Source organism: Parasteatoda tepidariorum, chromosome 5 (assembly GCF_043381705.1).
Source record: "Parasteatoda tepidariorum isolate YZ-2023 chromosome 5, CAS_Ptep_4.0, whole genome shotgun sequence".
NCBI classification, from domain to species: domain Eukaryota; kingdom Metazoa; phylum Arthropoda; class Arachnida; order Araneae; family Theridiidae; genus Parasteatoda; species Parasteatoda tepidariorum.
The window spans coordinates 56,742,021-56,762,213 of record NC_092208.1 but is presented as its reverse complement, the minus strand read 5'-3'; the positions used below and the strand labels follow the sequence as shown (position 1 = coordinate 56,762,213).

General features: G+C 30.2%; 1 protein-coding gene across 2 annotated transcripts in view; it reads left to right on the top strand.

The window, feature by feature from the left end:
* The window catches only part of LOC107449702 (uncharacterized), a 33,445-nt gene extending 14,419 nt beyond the window's left edge, over positions 1-19,026 (top strand). For both annotated transcript variants that reach the window (XM_016065312.4, XM_016065311.3), the window contains exon 2: positions 17,914-19,026. In XM_016065312.4, the coding sequence (XP_015920798.2) occupies positions 17,914-18,460 (547 nt within the window). In that variant the 3' untranslated portion in view covers positions 18,461-19,026. The remainder of the gene's footprint in view (positions 1-17,913) is intronic.
* The last annotated feature ends 1,167 nt before the right edge of the window (positions 19,027-20,193 follow it).

Sequence of the window (20,193 nt, the reverse complement as noted above, 5' to 3'; positions counted from 1 at the left end):
TTCAACTTAAAAGTAGATTTTTCTAAAAACTTCTTTCTCATTAGGAAAAAATTAAAATTGATCACAAGTTCGATTTTAATCCCTATTAAATAACTTTTTTTGTTTCAAATTAAAACTCTTATTTTTCCTCCTTTGAGCCAGGTCGTCCACTTCTGATTATTAGAAGAAATTTTTTTCTTAAATATATTGTTTTGAAGGGTGTAGATTTATTAAATTTTACTCGAAAACATTAATCTCAGAGACCAAATCATGCAACTAACATTTCCATCTATCCGCTACTCGCAGAAGTGCTCAAATTTTAAAAGCTCTGTTATAAATTACTATATAAAATTTATTATAATTTGACACTACAAGCTTAACTTATAGTCAACTCCAAACAGAATTTTTACCATTTTATAAGAAATTTTGGCAAAAACTAAAAAATTATATACAAAAAATGTTTTTTTTTCAGTTTGATAAACAGGGAAATAGTAAGATTTTAATGAAACAAATAGGGATACTATTTAATATTTGCCACTTTTATTTTGTTCTTACAACCAAAAATAGAGTAATTTAAAAGAATACTTTCTTGTTTAAAAAAAGTAAAAATTTTACCTTTCTGGCAAAACTCTACATTGTTAGAAATTTCCTTGAAAAATGTTAGAATAACAATTTGCTTAACTGTTATTTTACCATATTCAAACAAAACAGTTAAAATACTCTAAATAGGATGGTATTCAAACTGTTAGCTGTGAGAAGAACAGTGTATTAACTGCTTTCACTTAGACAAACAGAATTTTATCATACTAACTAGGCCCTTCTAATAAAACCTCTTAGTTCCTTGTAAATGGGTGCATAATATAGCCAAGACAGCTATTCTGTCAATCTCATGACCAACAGATCGGGAGTTCGAGTCCCAGCGTTGACAACACAATATTCCCTCCATTCCCTTCGCCACAAGCAGAGTTTCCAGTGTCCTGCTCTCCCTAATTTGTGATACTGGGCTATTAGAATACGATACTATCATTCACACATAGATAGCAGCAAAGAAGAGTTGCTAAACTATCTCCAATATACAGTTAAAATTATTTTTTACGGATTTGAAACCATATTAGTTGTAAATGGTTTAGAAACCGTAAAGATAAACTATGTTTTTTTACCTTAAACTTTACTGTTAACTGGATGGACAGACTGTCGACTATAATTATTACTATAATTTTAGAATGAAAACTCTAACAGTGTAGACGGTGCTTAATTAAAAAATATGTATTATTCAACGATAAATTTCTGTATTCATGTATTGAAAAATTATTTCAGCCATCCTTGTATATATGTGCTTCAAACAATCTTAGAATCTACTAATCGAAAAATAGGACTATACTCATTAATTTTAAAAAATGTATATAACTCTCTAATTTTGTAACTGCTATATAGCCAATTTTGACTCTTGTACCATTAAACTTCAATAAACCAACCAATCTCTGCTTCAGATTAAAGTTGATAGGTTATGTGAAGTGCTACTATATTGTCTTAATACTACAAAAGCGCACTTGGTCACCTTCTCATAATAAAATAAATACATATTTACGATTTGTAATACTCTTTATTGTTAGTATTTATTTCACCTTTATTTAGAAAAAAAGAAACATAGGAAGCGCCTATATATATATTTGAAAATTTAAGTTATAGTTTATAAATACCAATCATTATTTAAGTTCATCTTATAACATATACTACTACAGAAAATACTTGATGTCTTCTTTGTCAATAAAGATAGGTGCATACTAACTTAAAGTTAGTAAATATGACATTTCAATCTTATTCTAAAGCATTTGAAACACGCTATCAGAAAATTGCTTCAATATTTATTTTGCATTTCGAAATTATCTTCCTCCAAACTGATAGAACTAACAGAACAAAGTAGATATTTGTCATCGTTCTCGTTCATATAGTTATATGATACAAGGTGATTTTTCATATGCTTTTGTCCAAAATATTTATTTCTTTTCAATAGCTTCGACAAGTTTATTTCTGACGGATTGAGTCATTGAATGTACTGACTTTTTTTCCCCTCACACAATGCCTTTTGTGAGAGACTCACTTTCTTGAATGTGTAATTGAAACTTTTGACTTTCACTATTTCAAAGAACACAATGCTATTGTTATGTTGCCAAAAATGAAGCTTTCTAATAACTTGCCAAGAGAAAATGAGATGGAAGTAATCGATCGTAGAAAAATTTTTCAATTATTTTTTGGCTTGTGATAGAATAACTCTGTACAAAATGTGTTTATTTGAAGCTAGTCTGGAATTATTTTTTAGTTAAGCGGAATATAAATTTTATTCTACTGCATTATTATTAAAATAACTTTTTTAATTTCTTAATAATACGATATTTCCTACATAGGAAGCGTAGAAATTCAAATTTTAAGTGCAGTTAAATTTTAGCAATTTTTTATTTTATTTTGCAATGTAGATACGTTTCTTTGAAATTAATGTATTTCTTAAAAAATATTTAAAGTATATTGTCTTCTAAACATAATATTACGCTTTAAATTGAAGAAAAGTTTTATTTTTTTAAACATTAGAAAAAAGAAAAAAACTGAGATTTTAAATGCGGTATCATTAATGCTTGATAGGTTTTTGAATCACAAATGTATAAAAAATTAAAATGTTAAATGGTGTATACAATTTCATCATTTGAAACATAATGCAACTCTATACAAAGCAGATTAACAAAAAATAATTTCTGAGAAATGAAACATTTATAATTTAAATTGATTTGAAGTACAAAACTGGTGGTGGTATGGAAAAAAACATATTAAAGGAGATAATCTTTAAGTTTAAATTTCGTGGAAGTCTCTCAGATAGGCAGTAAATCTATGTTTGAAGCATAAAATACGAAAAGGATTACTATCTGAAATAAGAAAATCATTTAAGGTGCAAAAAATGTCATGCAAAAAAATTAATTAAAATTTGTTGTTTTTGAAATATGTACCATAGAGTGGAGAAAAAAATCAAATTTGAATTTAGGAACGCTTTGATGCTCATCTGCGTACTGTTATACAAATAAAAACAGCATAAAAAATTTAAATTCGGTTAATATCTTCCGTTCGCGTATAAAAATTAATGAGAAATTGAAAAAACACACGCCTTTTTGAAATTTTAAATCAGCAAAAATATTTAAATGATCAAACTTTAGCTTAGAAAAAAAAAAGTTAACCAATTTTCGTAATTTCCATTTCTTTTATTATATTAGACAAGAATAACACAAAACTCCTGACGAGAAAGCTATTACACTTTGAGTTCCACCTACACCCATACCCAAGAAACCATCTAATTTTTTGTAGTTTTTACATTATACGCACAGCTAGCAGCAAGAAATTTCAATGGAGTAGGATTCTATGGCTTACTGTACACTATTAGAATTTTCTTTCTAAAATTATGGTAAAATAACCATCGGCAGTCTGTCCATCAAAATAACCCTAAAATTTACGGTGAAAAAACATTTTTTTTTAACCTTTTCAGTTTTGAAACCGTTTATAACTATTATGGTTAAGAACATCATGAATACAAAACTATACAGTTATTCAACCATTTACAACTAGCATCTTTTCGAAACTGTAAAAAAATTTAACTGGATTTGTAAATAGTTTAGCAGTTTTATTGTATTTCCATCTATGAGTAAATTAGAGTATCGTTATCTGGGGTGTGCAGTATACTGGAAGTTCTTCCTCAGTTGAAAGGAATGGAGGAGATATTGTGGTGTCAACGTTGGGACTGGAGCACCCGTTCTGTCGGTCACGAGATTGGCAGATTAGCCCTCTCTGCTACAATTTGTACCCAACTGCAGGGAAAGTTGGCTTCAGTTGGTGGTCCTAGTTAGATAAAATTCTACTTGTTTAACCGTATTAGGTTAAAGCAGTTAATAAATGGGTTTTTTTCGCAGCTAACAATTTGAATAACATTTTATTTATGGTTATTTGACTCTTTTGTTTGAATATGGTAAAACAATTTACTAAATTGTTATTTTACCATTTTATCCGAGAAATATCTGACTTTGTATTGCTAAGATTTTTTTTATATACGTTTGCCACGCCTTTAAAGTCTAATTTTTTTGGGGAAAAGATGTTTAACTGATTCAGATCTTACTGTTTCTCTAATACATTCATATAGAGTTTGTGGTATTTAATTTTAATATATTTAATTCGAAGGCTCTAACAAATTCGACACATCTTTCCATAGCCTGGGAGTGGCAGCGAAATACTGGTATTTCTCTAACGGACATGGTGCCAGAATTGCGAAGTGATTTTTAGATCATCTTTACTTCAGTCTCGCAGCATTGTGGGAGGGTATACCACACAATAATTTCATTTAATGATTTCAAAGTTATCCAACACTTTAAAGCTTCTTCTGCGAAACAAAATTTATATTTTCTCAACAAATTCCTGACAATCAACAATACTTAATGATCATTTTAAATTTGACTACCAATGTTCTGATCCGCAGACTGGTAATTTTGAACCATATTCAGAAGACAGGGGAACTCCTTGATCAAGTATTGGGAGAAATTTGAATTTGTGGAAGACTTGATATTGTTAGGATTCCCTCGGACAAAATCCATTATTTTATATCCTAATCTATTACCAAACTATATAAGTCTATCCTCTTAGTAAAATCACTCTACAACGATGTAAAATATAATCAATGATGTACTTCATATTGACTGATTCGGGTGTGGAGAATTCAAATTTGAAATTTGTTTTGTTCCTAAAGCTAGAGATTCTTTTTAAAATGACTTTTTAAATCATTTTTCATCGAAATGTACAAGTTTGAAAACGTAATATATAAAGGGGGTTGCGTAAAGGTTGCGACAAACTTATAGGAAAGAAAAGGCACTGAATCAGGATTAAAATAGCATAGGAAACTGTGCCCGGAAATGTCATTCGTGGCTAGGAGGGCTTTCCGTCATGCACTTTTTCAGAAGCACATGAAGAAACACTTCATAATAGGGAAGCACTCCTCCTTCGACCTTTCCAGGAATGCGTTCCTATGCAAATTTAATCCTAATGATGTGCTCTAACTCTGCAGAAGTTTCTCGTGATCCTTGTTATATGTAAAAAAATTTAAACCTGTACATTTCGATACAAAATGGACTAAAAATGTCATTTAAAAAAAATCTGTAGCTTGAAGACAAAAACCGATTGCAGATTTGAAATCAGCGATATAAAATTATCTTAGATCTGTTAAAAAAAATCTTATATTCCAGTGCAATAGATTTTTTATCAGAGAATTATAAATATAATGTAAAGGAGATTAAAGAATATGGTATATGGCTAATGTTGTGATAGGTATTTGACTATTACGCCCAATAAGAATGATAACGAAACATGATTGAAGATATTAGTGATCCAAAGGTTTCAAAATTATACGTGAAGGTCATGACGTCGTATCAGTCCAATAATTCTTATCCATCATAAATAGAAGTACAATAAATGTAACTAAGATTGAGACAAATATATCCAAATTGTTTTCTTTATAATGAGGAAAAACATTGATTGGCTTCCTGTTTGTTGTATTTAACAGTACACGTCACGGAATTATAAATTATTCTTTGAAAGATTGTGCGTGAGTGTACTAGCATTGATCTGTTACTAATTTAAGTAATCAGTAGTAATTTAATACCAACACTTATCTTTATTGTAAAAATAACTATCATTATAACAAAATTTTTTTTTGCAATAGTTACGCATTTTAGTATTGATGCTTGTAGCATTATCAGTTAAGAACTTTTAATTATCTCTCTCAATAATAACCATGAATGCCATGGCATGTAAAATTATTTTGATCCAATATAAATAAAAGTATCGTCGGTGGAAATTTAGATTGAATCGGAACCATCATAGTTATCAAGTTGTCTTTAGGATGAAGAATAAATTGGGGAAAGACGGTGACAGGTGTCATAAAATTAATGTCTCGTTTTATTGCCTTTAACACTAGTTGTCATGAAGCTGCTATAAATCCCGTAAATAAAATAATCTTTTGGCTAAGTTGCGGTACATCTATATGATAAACAGCTGTAATGCATCAGGAGGAAGTAGGGGTAAATCTTCTATTTACTTTGATATTTTTTCCCTTCCTTCGTGGACCAGGAAGGAAACCATAAGTCCTCAGCAATTTATCTTCAATTCCTCCGGAAACTTCAAGGAGTTTACCGCCAATAATTTGCGACCTGCCATTCTGTAATCATTGGTGATCGATGAATTGAACGTTCGACTACAGATTTATAAATCTGAGTCTCCATTCTGTGGAGTAAATTTTTTTTCTCTGTCGTTTGAAGGGAAATTTATTCAGTGAATGATGACATAATTTAATGTGATGTTATCTGAGATTTTTACCACTGAAAATTGAAAGAACTCTGTTACTTTTTTCTACCAGAAGGTTAACGGCAACTTTAATTGAAAACTAAAGTTCATGATTTTGTTTAATGTTAAGAACATGTCTTCGTATAAACTAGGAATTGCTTTTAAAACCTTTTATCATTTGATTAAAATTATTAACAGATTTTATCAGTCGATAAAATCTTCTTACACATATAAGATGACGATACCTATTTAGCAATTTGTAAGAAAACTGTTACCCTTACAATCCATGTCTTCACAATTTCAAATGGAATTCAGTGGAAAAAAAAGCTAATAAATCAAGACAAGAATAGGCAATACTTGTTGCATGGAACTAATATGAATTTATTTTGCATAAGATTTCAAACTACTGCTTTTTAAACTACAGTTAGCGTTTCCAACTATGAGAAGTGTTGGCCGAGAGGTATAGAATTAATCACCCATTTATTGGAATTTGAAATTGGATTGCATGAGTTTTAGAAACAAGAGTCTTCGCTTGTTCATCTCTTCACCAGGTCCATCCAGAGACGCATCTTTTGCTCGTGTACATTATATTTTTCTTAAAATTATTTTTAACACAAGTTAACTAGGGAGGAGGTCCTTTCGGGAGACGGGACAGACTCTCTCTTGTATGCCCTATAATAGGGAGGGTCGATTACCTTAAGGCTTAACATAAGTAGAAGCAATGTATGTGCGCAAGTTGTAAGCATTTCTTTCATGTTTAGATGTCTGACATACTTAAATTTTGTCGCGCTATTGAATTTCAGACATTAGCACTGGAAAGACGTCCAGGTTTAGTTTGGCCCTATATACTTTGGCCAATTGCTACAGAGTTGATGTATCCCCAGAGTTTTGTTGCCGTGTTATTCAAAAAATAACTTATTTTTTTTCTTCTTTACTTTGAGAATAAGTATGCAAAAGAGCAAGTTCTCAGAAACTGTAAATAACTGAACTGAACTGAACTGAAACTGAAATGTTACTTTGCATACTCGCATTTCTAATAATAAAGCTGTTGAACTGTTTTAATTTTAAATTATCCAGTACGGATAAAAAGAAATTCTGGCAAAATTACCATACTTGTATGATTCTGACATTTCTAGCAATGAAATCAAAGTATACGATATTTAAACAATTTGGTAATTCTTCGTTCGTGTAGTAAATGTGAACTGGAAATTCTGGTTCTCAAAATTATACCTCGTGTCATCACACAGACACCATTATTAAAAGTATAAAACCGGAAAATAAATCTATATGAAAAAATGGTTTTTATGCTATCCTCTAATGATAAAATTAATAAATTGTATCAAAATTGTTACCAAACAGCATGATTATTAAATCATTTTTTTCGTAAATTTCTTATCAAGGGTCATTACTAAAACGCATCTCTGTGAAAATGACTACTTTTTAATGTTCTCAAAGAGCAAAAAACAAGGTAAATTTCAACATATTTTGGAAGTTTTGACCATAAGTTTTTTCCTCAGTGAAAAACATTGAATTTCTTTATTCGCATAGAGATATTTATTCATGCTTCCAGTTATTTTCTCTTGTTTTTAATTCAATATGTTTCATGTTTTACACATATATACAATGTTCTCAGTAAAATGAACATATACTAAAATGTGGTATGCATAAAGTATAACTTTGATTTGTTTAATAAAGAAACAGTTTCTTTTTTTATTTTTTTTCCTCAAGGGTTAATTAGCTTATAATTGATGTAAAAAAACCTATTCATAAAACGTAAAGGCAGAAAAAAATTCCAGTCTTAATTTATAAGAATAAACACCTCAACAAAATAGACTATATTAAGCAACACATAAGTTAAATAAAGTCACCTTTTTAATTCCAAACCCTATTTTAGCTCACCATTTCACTTTATTTTTCAAACAAGAAAACTCTGCTTTTTTACTTGAGCAAAACTAAACAATCTTGTATACTAAACTTGTTCCAACCAAACGAACAGATCGAGAAAATGAAATTGAAAGAAAAAAAGAAACTAAAACCAAATGAAAGAACCTTTTCAGCATCTCTCAAAAATGCGTTTTCTATCTAAAATAGGGTGTGGCTATTTCGAAAAAGGCGTTAATATGAGAAACGTGTATAGATTCAATTTCAGAAATACGTTAGGGGATGGGGGTGAAAATAGAACGTTTTTCAACAGTAAAAGCAATTCATTTCTTTTAAGATTTTATTTCCCCTTCTTTTGTTCTGTTTTAGAGACCCCTCCTTCAGCGTTCGTCTCGGTGGGATATGGAATCGAATTAGTTTCTAGAACAACTTTTCAATGATTCTTCGAATGCATCAGATCGTTTTTTTTTCTCCCCGATATTCTGAAAGAAATGTCAGTCCTGCACGCAATAGGGTAATTAAATTTACAAGAAAACTCTGATTCACATCATTTACAGGCAGCCTTTTAAAAGTAAAAGAGACGTTGTTTCGTTAATTGGCGATGTCTATCTGCAGACACTTTTCTCTTTTAGCTAAAATCGTGTGTAAAACTATATACCGATAAAATGTTTTATAATTGATTTTTTATTAAGAAAAATAAAACCTAATCGATAGAGAGGTAGATTCTATTTGTTTAATCTTCAAAAGTTAAAAAGAAAATTTTAAATCCAGCAATTCGTAAAACGTCAAAAAATCTTATAGAATGTCAATTACAAATCGGCAAATTATAAAATACATGAGTAGTTTTGTACATAATTGCCTTGACATTTTATAAAATGCTTGCGTTTATTCTTTGGCTGTAGCAATAATTAGTATCTCTAAATTTGTCTGATTCTGAGTATTTATATTCTCGATATTTTGACCACGGTATTTAAATTTCCTTTTAACAATGAAATATTGTAAAACATTTTCCCAAAACAACAAAGTGTTTCCTTGAAAAGACAATCTTGTGTCATTAATTTTGTTCAATCCATTGAGGGCTATCGATTTAAATACCAATTTAAACTTCATTTGCAGCAAATTGTGGGTGAAATTAAGTATTAACTCTTATGTGCTCAATATATTATCCTGCATACTGACAGTAATCCGGTTTGTTGTGTTTCTGTTGCATTGTTTTTTTTTTATTCCTCACCAGAAATTTGTCATCGATATTTTGACCTCAGATTGATATTTTAACATCAGAATTTAAATTGCCTTGACCCAAAACTATCATTTATAATATGTGCCTTAAGCATTACATGGTGTTTTCCTCTAAGACACGATTTAAACACCAATTTAAACTGCATTTGCAGCTGATTGGGTGATTAATTAAGCGTTAACTTAATGCGTTCAATATATTTTATTCCAGATTCTGCTGGCAATCCAGTTTATTGTATTTCTGCTGTATTGTTTTTTTCCCCTCCAGAAATATGTGAACTGAATCTCTATTTAACCAGATGATAGCCAAAACAAAATGATGATACATATGCCATGTCATAGAATATTTAAATGAATGTCCATAGTAAAAGTAAAAATATGAGTCCCCAATCATATCGATTCACTCGATTCATTAATTTCGCATACTCCTTGGCATCTCTTTGTAAACTCGTCTGACTTCCATGTCTTTATAGCCTCGATATTTTGACTACGACGATCCCCTCTCCTAGCATTGGGTGTACAGTTACGTCTGCTATTAATTATATATCAGAGACTTAGAAAGAGTTGTTTTCCGAAGTCCTGTTCCCTGGAAAAGAAGGGGTGAGGTTGCAGACGAAGAGATCACATTCTCCCTTACTGCATGGTAGCTGCAACGATCATTATTGTGCGCTTCAACAATAATGATCTCATTATAGCAAAGGACAGACTTCTCTCTTGCTAGCGAAAAGTCTTGTCTCATTTTGTGTTCTGGAAGGTTGAGGGGGACTTCATTACGTTCGCATTGGCTAATTAGTAGGAATTCTATGCCTCTTTGCTGCCTTAGATTTGTTTTGGGATGACTTTTATAGTCATCAGTTGAATTCGATTAACTTTTTACTCCCACTTTAAATTTCTATTTTTATCAATTACGCGTTTTTATTTTGTAATAAAGCAATTATTTTTTATCATTATTGGTTAAGGAGTTGGCAGCATGAAATGAATTTTGACGATATTCATTGATTATGAAATCAATGGTTTGTGACATGTATTTTTACATACATTTTACATTATAGTTTTTTTTTATTTATATTAAAAAAATATGCATTTTTATAACGCTATTCTGTAAGTAAAATTTGTGAAATTTAAAAAAAAAAAGCAGGGTTTAGTAAATGGCTTTAATCATGCTGAAAGTGGGATTTACTTATAGGGCTAGCTCTTAGTTCTATTAGTTATTTAATGCTAAGCAATAAGTTCAGTTGAAAATAATAACCACAAACGCAGCTCTCATAATAACAAACAAAATTTTAGCGAGTCGTGGCGACAACGCTCACCTCCCAATGAGATGAACCGGGTTCAAATCCCAGAGATGGCTGGCTGATATGAATTCTGCACCCAGCACGCACCAACCACAGTTATGGCGTAAAATAATCGCCTGAGGTAGAAAGATCAACAATTAGAATCCCATTGCTATCAAGGTAACTGTAAGAGGTATTCACGGTTTTCCTCATCATGTAATGCAAATGCGGGTTAGTTCCATCAAAAAATCCTTCACGAAGGCAAATTTCGCCCGATAATTGATCCAAGAGTTCCATTGTCTTCTGTATTGGGTTCAAAATTACAAAGCCACGGAGTTGAGCATTGGTAGTCGTAAACTCAGAATTGTGTCACGGGTTATATATAATTAAAATATATGTAAATGCCAATTTTCGCATGGCATATCAAAAAGTAAATAAGAATATCCTTTTCTACGAAATGTGTCCATATAAATACATTGATAGCTATTTTAAAATAATGTAATATAAATTAACTGCCCGGACTTAAGGAAATACCAGTGTTAAAGAAATTTATAGAAATGGCCAAATATCTAGCGTAGTTTCTAGATAACTAGAGTAACTAAATACGCATCAAATCAAAAATCTAAAAATGTACTTTGAAATATTTTCAAAAGCATGATGCATTTTACCCACTATTGCTATTTAAAGTGCCATTTCCTTGATTTTTGTTTAACATATTTTGTTTTAAATAATGACTCATTATTTAAATAATGATTCATTGCTTTAAATAAGGCTTTAAATATTGCTCATTTGGAATTTAAATATCTCAAATATTGCTCATAATGTTCATTTGCTTTAAATAAAGATTCGTTGTTGTAGAAAAATTTACCTATTGAGAACTTTTTATTTTCTGAGCTCGTGCTTGACGCTCTTATCGTCAGATCGAATAAAAGATTTTACTTCCATTTTTACCTACTAGAAATAATGTGTACGGAATATCCTTATTTATGTAGCAACTGATTAATATTCTTGAATAATTTTGGTTTCAATTTATTCGCTGAACAGTGTTCGATTGATATTGAGTAAAGGAATTTTAATGTTGCAGGCATTTTTAACACTTTTTCAAATTTTAAGATTTTTCATAGTCCAAGCTTTCAGAATTCTTAGAACCTTAAAATTTAGAATCCTTTAATCAGGATCAATAGAACAGAATTCAAAGCATAAATTGGAATAAAATATTTCCAAATTGTTATCGAGTAAATAAGAAATTCTTGGAATAAAATTCTTCATAGGCTTCCATAGAGAAATCATAATCCTTTTTACTTTTGAAGTGGACCCTTAAATCTTTATGTTTGGGCAGATATTTTTAAAAATAGAACAACTTTAGAGATAAAAACTATTTCCGATTCGCACTGTTATATAAGTTATCGTTATAAAATGTTATCGTTGTTAATAAGTGAAACTACTTCTCCTTTGTTCGTGCTTTTTATGCACATTCCGTATTTCTAATTTAAATTGTTTTTTTCTTCAATTTGCAGATAATTATTATTAAAATCTTATGCAGCATGTAAAAGNTCTGCTATTAATTATATATCAGAGACTTAGAAAGAGTTGTTTTCCGAAGTCCTGTTCCCTGGAAAAGAAGGGGTGAGGTTGCAGACGAAGAGATCACATTCTCCCTCACTGCATGGTAGCTGCAACGATCATTATTGTGCGCTTCAACAATAATGATCTCATTATAGCAAAGGACAGACTTCTCTCTTGCTAGCGAAAAGTCTTGTCTCATTTTGTGTTCTGGAAGGTTGAGGGGGACTTCATTACGTTCGCATTGGCTAATTAGTAGGAATTCTATGCCTCTTTGCTGCCTTAGATTTGTTTTGGGATGACTTTTATAGTCATCAGTTGAATTCGATTAACTTTTTACTCCCACTTTAAATTTCTATTTTTATCAATTACGCGTTTTTATTTTGTAATAAAGCAATTATTTTTTATCATTATTGGTTAAGGAGTTGGCAGCATGAAATGAATTTTGACGATATTCATTGATTATGAAATCAATGGTTTGTGACATGTATTTTTACATAAATTTTACTTTATAGTTTTTTTTATTTATATTAAAAAAATATGCATTTTTATAACGCTATTCTGTAAGTAAAATTTGTGAAATTTAAAAAAAAAAGCAGGCTTTAGTAAATGGCTTTAATCATGATGAAAGTGGGATTTACTTATCGGGCTAGCTCTTAGTTCTATTAGTTATTTAATGCTTAGCAATAAGCTCAGTTGAAAATAATAACCACAAACGCAGCTCTCATAATAAGAAACAAAATGTTAGAGAGTCAAGGCGACAACGCTCGCCTCCCAATGAGGTGAACCGGGTTCAAATCCCAGAAATGGCAGGCTGATATGAATTCTACACCCAGCACCCACCAACCACAGTGATGGCGTAAAATAATCGCCTGAGGTAGAAGGATCATCGGTCAGAATCCCCTAGCTACCAAGTTAACCGTAAGAGGCATTCGTGGTTTTCCTCACCATGTAACGCAAATACGGGTTAGTTCCATCAAGGAATCCTACACGAAGGCAATTTTCGCCCAATGATTGGTCCCTTGTCTTCTGTATTGGGTTCAAAATTACAAGGCCACGGAGTTGAGCATTGATAGTCGTTAACTCAGAATTGGGTCACGGGTTATAAATGAATAGAGTGTATGTAAGTGCCAATTTGCGCATGGTATATTAAATAGTAAATAAACATATCCTTTTCTACGAAATGTGTCCATATAAATACATTGCAAGTCATTTTAAGATAATGTGATATAAATAAACTGCTCAGGTTTAAGAAAATACCGTGAGTAAAAAAATTTTAGAAAATTTAGGCCAAATATCTAAAGTAATCTCTAGATTACTAGAGTAACTAAATACACATCAAATCAAAAAACCAAAAATATGCTTTGAAATATTTTCAAAAGCTACATTCATGATACATTTTACACACTATTGCAATTTAAAGTGCTTTTTTATTGATTTTTTTCACATATTTTGCTTTAAATAATGTCTCATTATTCAAATAATGATTCATTGTTTTAAATAATGCTTTGAATATTGCTCATTTGCAATTCAAATATATCAATTAAATATTCCTGATAATGCTCATTTGTTTTAAATAAAGATTCGTTGTTGTAGGAGATTTTACCTATTGAGAGCTTTTTATTTTCTGAGCTCGTGCTTGACTTGATGATAAAAGTAACAAATAACTGAAAAAATATAATACTGACAGATTAGATCTTGACCAAAATTAAAAGCTCTTTTCGTCAGATCGAAAAAAAGATTTTACTTCCATGCTTACCTACGGGAAATAATGTGTACAGAATTTTCTTATTTATGTAGCAACTGGTTAATATTTCTGAATAATTTTGGATTCCATTTATTAGCTGAACAGTGCTCAGTTGATCTTGAGTAAAGAAATTTTAATGTTGCATGAGTAAAGAAATTTTAATGCTGCAAGTATTTTGAAAACTTTTTCAAATTTTAAGATTTCTCATATTCCAAGCTTTAAGAATACTTAAAACCTTAACATTTAGAATCCTTTAATCAGGATCAATAGAACGGAATTCAATGCAAAAATTGGAATAAAATATTTTAAAATTGTAATCTAGTAAATAAGGAATTCTTGGAATAAAATCCTTCATAGGTTACCATAGAAAAATCATAATCATTTTCCCTTTTGATGTGGACCCTTAAATCTTTACATTTGGGCAGATATTTTTAAAAATATAACAACTTTAGAGATGAAAAACTATTTCCAATTCGAACTGTTATATAAGTTATCGTTATACAATGTTATCGTTGTTAATAAGTGAAACTACTTCTCCTTTGTTAGAGCTTCTTTTTAAGCACGTTCTGTATTTCTAATTTTAAATATTTTTTCTTCAATTTGCAGGTAATTATTTTTTAAATCTAGGTATCCATTCAGCTCGTTATGGATGGACTATTAACAAAATGTGCTTACATCAAGTTTTAGTAATTGTTTATTTAATAAACAAATTGATCTTTCTAAATCAACTTTAAAAACAAATAATGATGAATGAGAAAATATTAGTATGAGAGAGTTAAATGAACAAGGAGTAGAGCCTTCTAGTTATATTAAAAGTGCCATAATAATTTTGATAATGCATAAAAATTATCATTATTCTATAAAATAACTCTAATATAATAGTCAAGAGTAGCATAAATTTCAGTTTAAAGTCTCGATTTAATCACATGATATTATTAACTAATTTGCAAATTTCGATTCGATTTTCGATTAATTTATTCAAGTAAAACCGTACATCATTCAGATTCTAAGAAAGAACTCACTTTGCTTTAAAATTAGCAAAAATCAAGAGAAAATTAATAAACAATTGGAAAACTGTCTAAAAGTTTTTGAAAATGACTGAATGTTCATTATAATCTTACTAAAGTTAATTTTAAAGTTAGACGAGTAATTTAATTTTAAAAGATTTCATGTTGAAAAGGTAAATTATATAAATTTTAATAATGCTAAGAATTTATCTCTAAATCTTTAATTTATATCAAAGAAATATTCGGTGCCAAAAATATTTCTTTAGAGTTATTTTTTTTAACAGAATAGTATCCGAAATATACATGAAAAAAATCTTCTCTAAAAAATCATACTGATATGCCCTACAACCTGAAAATATGACAAAATGGAATGTTTCATAATTTTAAATCTTAAAAAATGCACGCTGTTCATAAAGGAATTTTGTCAATGTATATAACTGTTGGCTATTGTTTTGCTATCTAGCTATAACTCTTTTGCTAACTAGCTTAATTTTAGCTTAATTATTTAAGTTTCTTGAAAATTTTAAGTGATATTTCGAAAAATAAAATTATAAGATCAATTCAGAATGTTTTTACCAGTTTTCTAAATTATACTAAAGTGTATGGAAGCACAATCACTATTTTGGAGTAAGGTTTGTTTTATTCCAATATTAATATCTACTTTTACTTTCATCTTAAAATAAGGCTGACTTTGATAACTAAGATTAAGAAAGAAAAAGAGCTTTTTTTCTGGGAATGTTGTTTTTGGAATATATCATAAGATCTTAACGCACTTTATAATATTTTACCAAATATCTAAGTACAGTTTTAACTAATGAAAGACTTTCGTATACTAAGCGCAAAGTTCTTTGAATTAATCTCTAAATTGAGGAAACTGTTTTAATTTTTATGTTATTAGCATAGAAACATACTGTTCCGAAAATCAGAAACTGCCCAATATAAGCTAACCTGTTTTTTTTCTGAGAGAATAGTTAAGTAGGGTGTGGTGGGTGATTTTGGCAAAACAAAATTGGTGTTTCCTTTTCTATGCAAAACATGCTTATTGTTCTCACTTTCATTTAGTCTCATCTCAATCCATCATAATTAGGGTTCCACCCATATTTCTATTTCACCTTCATATTAAATAATTGTAAACTACAAGTGGAATCGTGCATTTATATCCGCTTAATAGAAATATGCCCTTCATGCACGCGAAGCTAACATTGACTTGAATGAATACAATTTTGGTAGAATGAATTTCATTGTCTTGTTTTTACCTATTTCTTTGTAATGGATACGACGAAGCTTTCATTTGATTATTGACTTAAATAGTTAGCAAATAAAGGCAATTTTTTCACTGTTACATTAAAGCGCTTTCAACTATATTGCAAGATAATACGCTGCTTACTTACAAGATAATGAGTTGCATCATAATTATGCATTATTTGATTCATATCGTATTTATGGTAAATTGAATCTCATTGTCTTCAACCGAAATTGTTTTCTCGATAAGACAGCTTTTCTTTGATGACAACTAAATTAAAGACAAATTTTGCTTTACTGCTATATTCTTGTGTTTTAAACAATTTTGCAAGATAATACTGTCTTACTTATAAGGTAATGCAATAAAATTATCTATTATGATGAAACTCAATATAAAGCCAACTCAACTTTAAAGACGCAAGTGGGCAACCTTTGTGTTAAAATGCAAACTAAGGCAAACAACGTTAAAGAGGGCAAAAATATTTTTAAAAATATTTTTGTGCTCTTTAACGTTGTTTGCTTTAGTTTGTCAACCGTAAAGGTCCAGAAAGGGTTAAGGCTCAACAATTATGTGGCCAAAAGCATGATAAACTTCTCAAGCTGATACCTAAAGATTTGAAGCTTGAGTTTCGAGCCTCCGCTAAGGTTCAAACCTCAGTCTATCACAAAGACAGCTCATTGCTAAATTGCATTTTATTCTGTGACTGATAAATTTCCATGTACCAAAAAGTATCCTAGTGATCTCTTTGACTGCTTTTAAAGGACTTAGTTAAAACGAAGTTTGATTTCCATAAAAGTTTCAACTTAGGAACACTTAATGGTGTTTAAAGGAAGATTATCTTTAGTCAAGTTAAGAGGCCACTTTAAAAAAAAATATTTTTGCAATGCAGAACTAATCAGTTGATCGAATTCCATTCTGCTTAAAAACAAATAGACATTTTATCACCGTTCCAGTCAATAGTGTGCTATTTATCAATTCACTTATCTTCAACAGTATCCCTTGTAAACCTCTTTTGAGTTCACATCGAGTTTATTAGATAGATTATTAATTTAGTACAAATCTGGACAATAGATAAAGGTTAAAATATCAATTTAAAAATTTGTAGCAAAATGGGGCAGTGTCACACAAGCCACACAAGTGTTAACTTAAAAGGGGGCATAATGCTTTCTATTTTAATAATAAACAATTTGTAAAATTTACTGGAAATTTATAAAATAACGGCATACAATGGAACAGTAGTTTCCAAGTTTTTTTTGTTTTGTTATGGAGCCCGAAATGATCGATCTTATTTTGGCGGAAGCCCTAAACATTAGGATTAAAGTTAAGTTGCCATTGTGTGTATATTTTTGAACAAAAAACTATTAATAATCGTGTCAACATCTATTGAGAAAAATGAAATTATTCCTCGCATCATTTTATCAATTAAAGTCTTAAAATTAGGTTTTTTGTTAGATAGTTGAATACAAAGATCTAAGCATGGAGTCCTAGAATGTGAGGAAAAGGACATTAGTTCAAAAGTTATTCAGGGAGGTTTTTTTCCTCCCAGTATAGCATATGTTTAAGGTATTTTAAGCTTTGCATACTATTTTATGAATAATTTTCATTTACTATTTCTTGTAGGTATTACATTCATCTTGAGAACTTACCATGGTCGGCGTGCCACCAAGATGTCTTGAAATTTTTCGATGGAATTGCAATACCGCCAGGTGGCGTATCCATTTATTGTAAAGATGCATTTGTTGTTGTCACCAACAAGGAGGACTGCGTCAAGGCTTTAGCACGCAGTGGGAAAGACATCCATGGGGCAATCGTCCAACTTGTGAGTTTGACGAAACGTGATGCTTTTAGACGAAAGTGTCAATGCATTTCCAGAAAGTTGCAGTTTTCTCCTTCCGTTAAAAGAATTCGACCAACTGTTGTTCCAGAAAATTCGAAAAACACGTTCGATGTTTTCAATCCAATCGAAATTTATATTTCGGATGAAAATAAAGAAATTCTGCAACAGCAACCGAATGAGAGAAAATCGAAAAAGATAAGGCCAACACTGCTTAAAGATCTAAAACAACTACAAGTGTTCGAAAAAACCGATATGAAGGTTGGTGACCAATGTGTGAAAAAGATTAAGTTGGCTGATGATTGGCTACTTTCTCATCTTGAAGTAGCATGAGTAAAAGTTTCTTGAATTGCACGCTTTAAAACATATTGAAAACGTACTAAATGACTAAGAATAAATAGATACCGGTTTTGTTATGCAATCGTATATAAAACAAGCATATTTGCCATTCCCGTTTTGTACGCTGGCGTGCAAAGTTTAAAGACTTTTGTTATGGAAAAAAGTTCGTTTCAAAATTTAAAAATTTTTTTTCCCTTTAATGCTAACAGGGTAAAAGTCTTTAAATTTTGCAAATCAGTAAGAAATTCACGGAAGAATTTTCGGCATATAATTTAGATGTAATCAATTTCAGAACACGAAATTGTAGCTTTAATTAGAAGCCTGTATCAAACTTCTAACTTTTTGATTAATTATGCAAAATTTTATTTTTATATCATATAATTCGACAAAAAGAATTTAGCTAAACGTGATGAGTTTCGTGGTAAAATTGTGCAATTATATGAATATAAATTAGGGATTAGTTTATTGTCCTTGATCAATACCAAATATTTTAAATCTGTTTTTGTATATGTGTATGATTTATTCATTTGCTTTTGAAATAAAATAAATGTGTATCAAAATATGTTTTTATTCTCATTAATCTCTACAATTTTTTCTAATGTAAACTATTTGAAACAATTAACAAAACTAGTCCTGATGTTTTATCTTCCTACGTCAAATAAATATCTTAAATTTCTATTTTGAAGATAAATTAGCCGAATAATTCTGAAAATAATTATTGTTATTCTATTGAGGTTTAATTAATTTTTGGGAGTACGCGTGTATCCAGATTTATACAACCAATTATATAACCAGATATTAAAATAGCAAAAAAAATTCATTTAACCAACTGAAATATTTAGATCATTAAATAAATAAATCGACCACTATATCGAAAAAGTATAGCGTATTTTTAAATCAAAAAACACTAGCAATTTTCACTTTAATATGTTTGTAGCGCTCAGTCAACTGAGTTTATCATATTTAAGAACAGAAAATTAAAAAAAAAAATGACTTCACGTGGCCTATCCTTTATAGTTGAGGCATGTGTTCAATCGTCTTGGGAATGTTTTACTCCCCCTAGCCTTTATATCCTTTTGTATTACACGACTTTGTGACATTTAAAAATCCCTGTTTTACCCAATAAAACACTTCAATAAAAGACTAAAAATATTTTAAACGTATAATATGCAAAACTTGTTTTATAATTTAAAATAACTGCTAAAAGAAGCTGAGTAAGATATAGAGCTTGTCGAAAATAAATCGTCGAGCAAATAAAAACTACTGAGAAAAATGTGCAGATAAAAATCAAATATTTTTCTAATCAATATTATATGTATAATAATAATAATAATAACAGTCTACAATCAGAGGTCCCTCGCAAATTTGGCTATTTGAAAATAAAAATTTCAATCGCGATAAAGGTAAACAAAAGTTAAAACGGTAACGTTAGGTGACGTCATTGAAAGCAAATGCGACAAAGAATATCATGATGTCCAGAAATGGTGTTTCAGCAAAACTGAAAAAATTTTATTTTAAAACCAAGAGGCCTCCAATTCTGTCTGTTGGTGCCATGTAGACTACTAAAACATCCGACCGAGAGCTATGAAATGTTGCATACTGATGGTTCAAAGAGCGAGAAAGGTCACCATAGACACTAGAGCATTTTACTATGAACCGTTCGAGCACACCATAACTGTGCTCTGAGCTATCATGGCTTCTTATCAGCGATACGGCCGGGGAGGAAA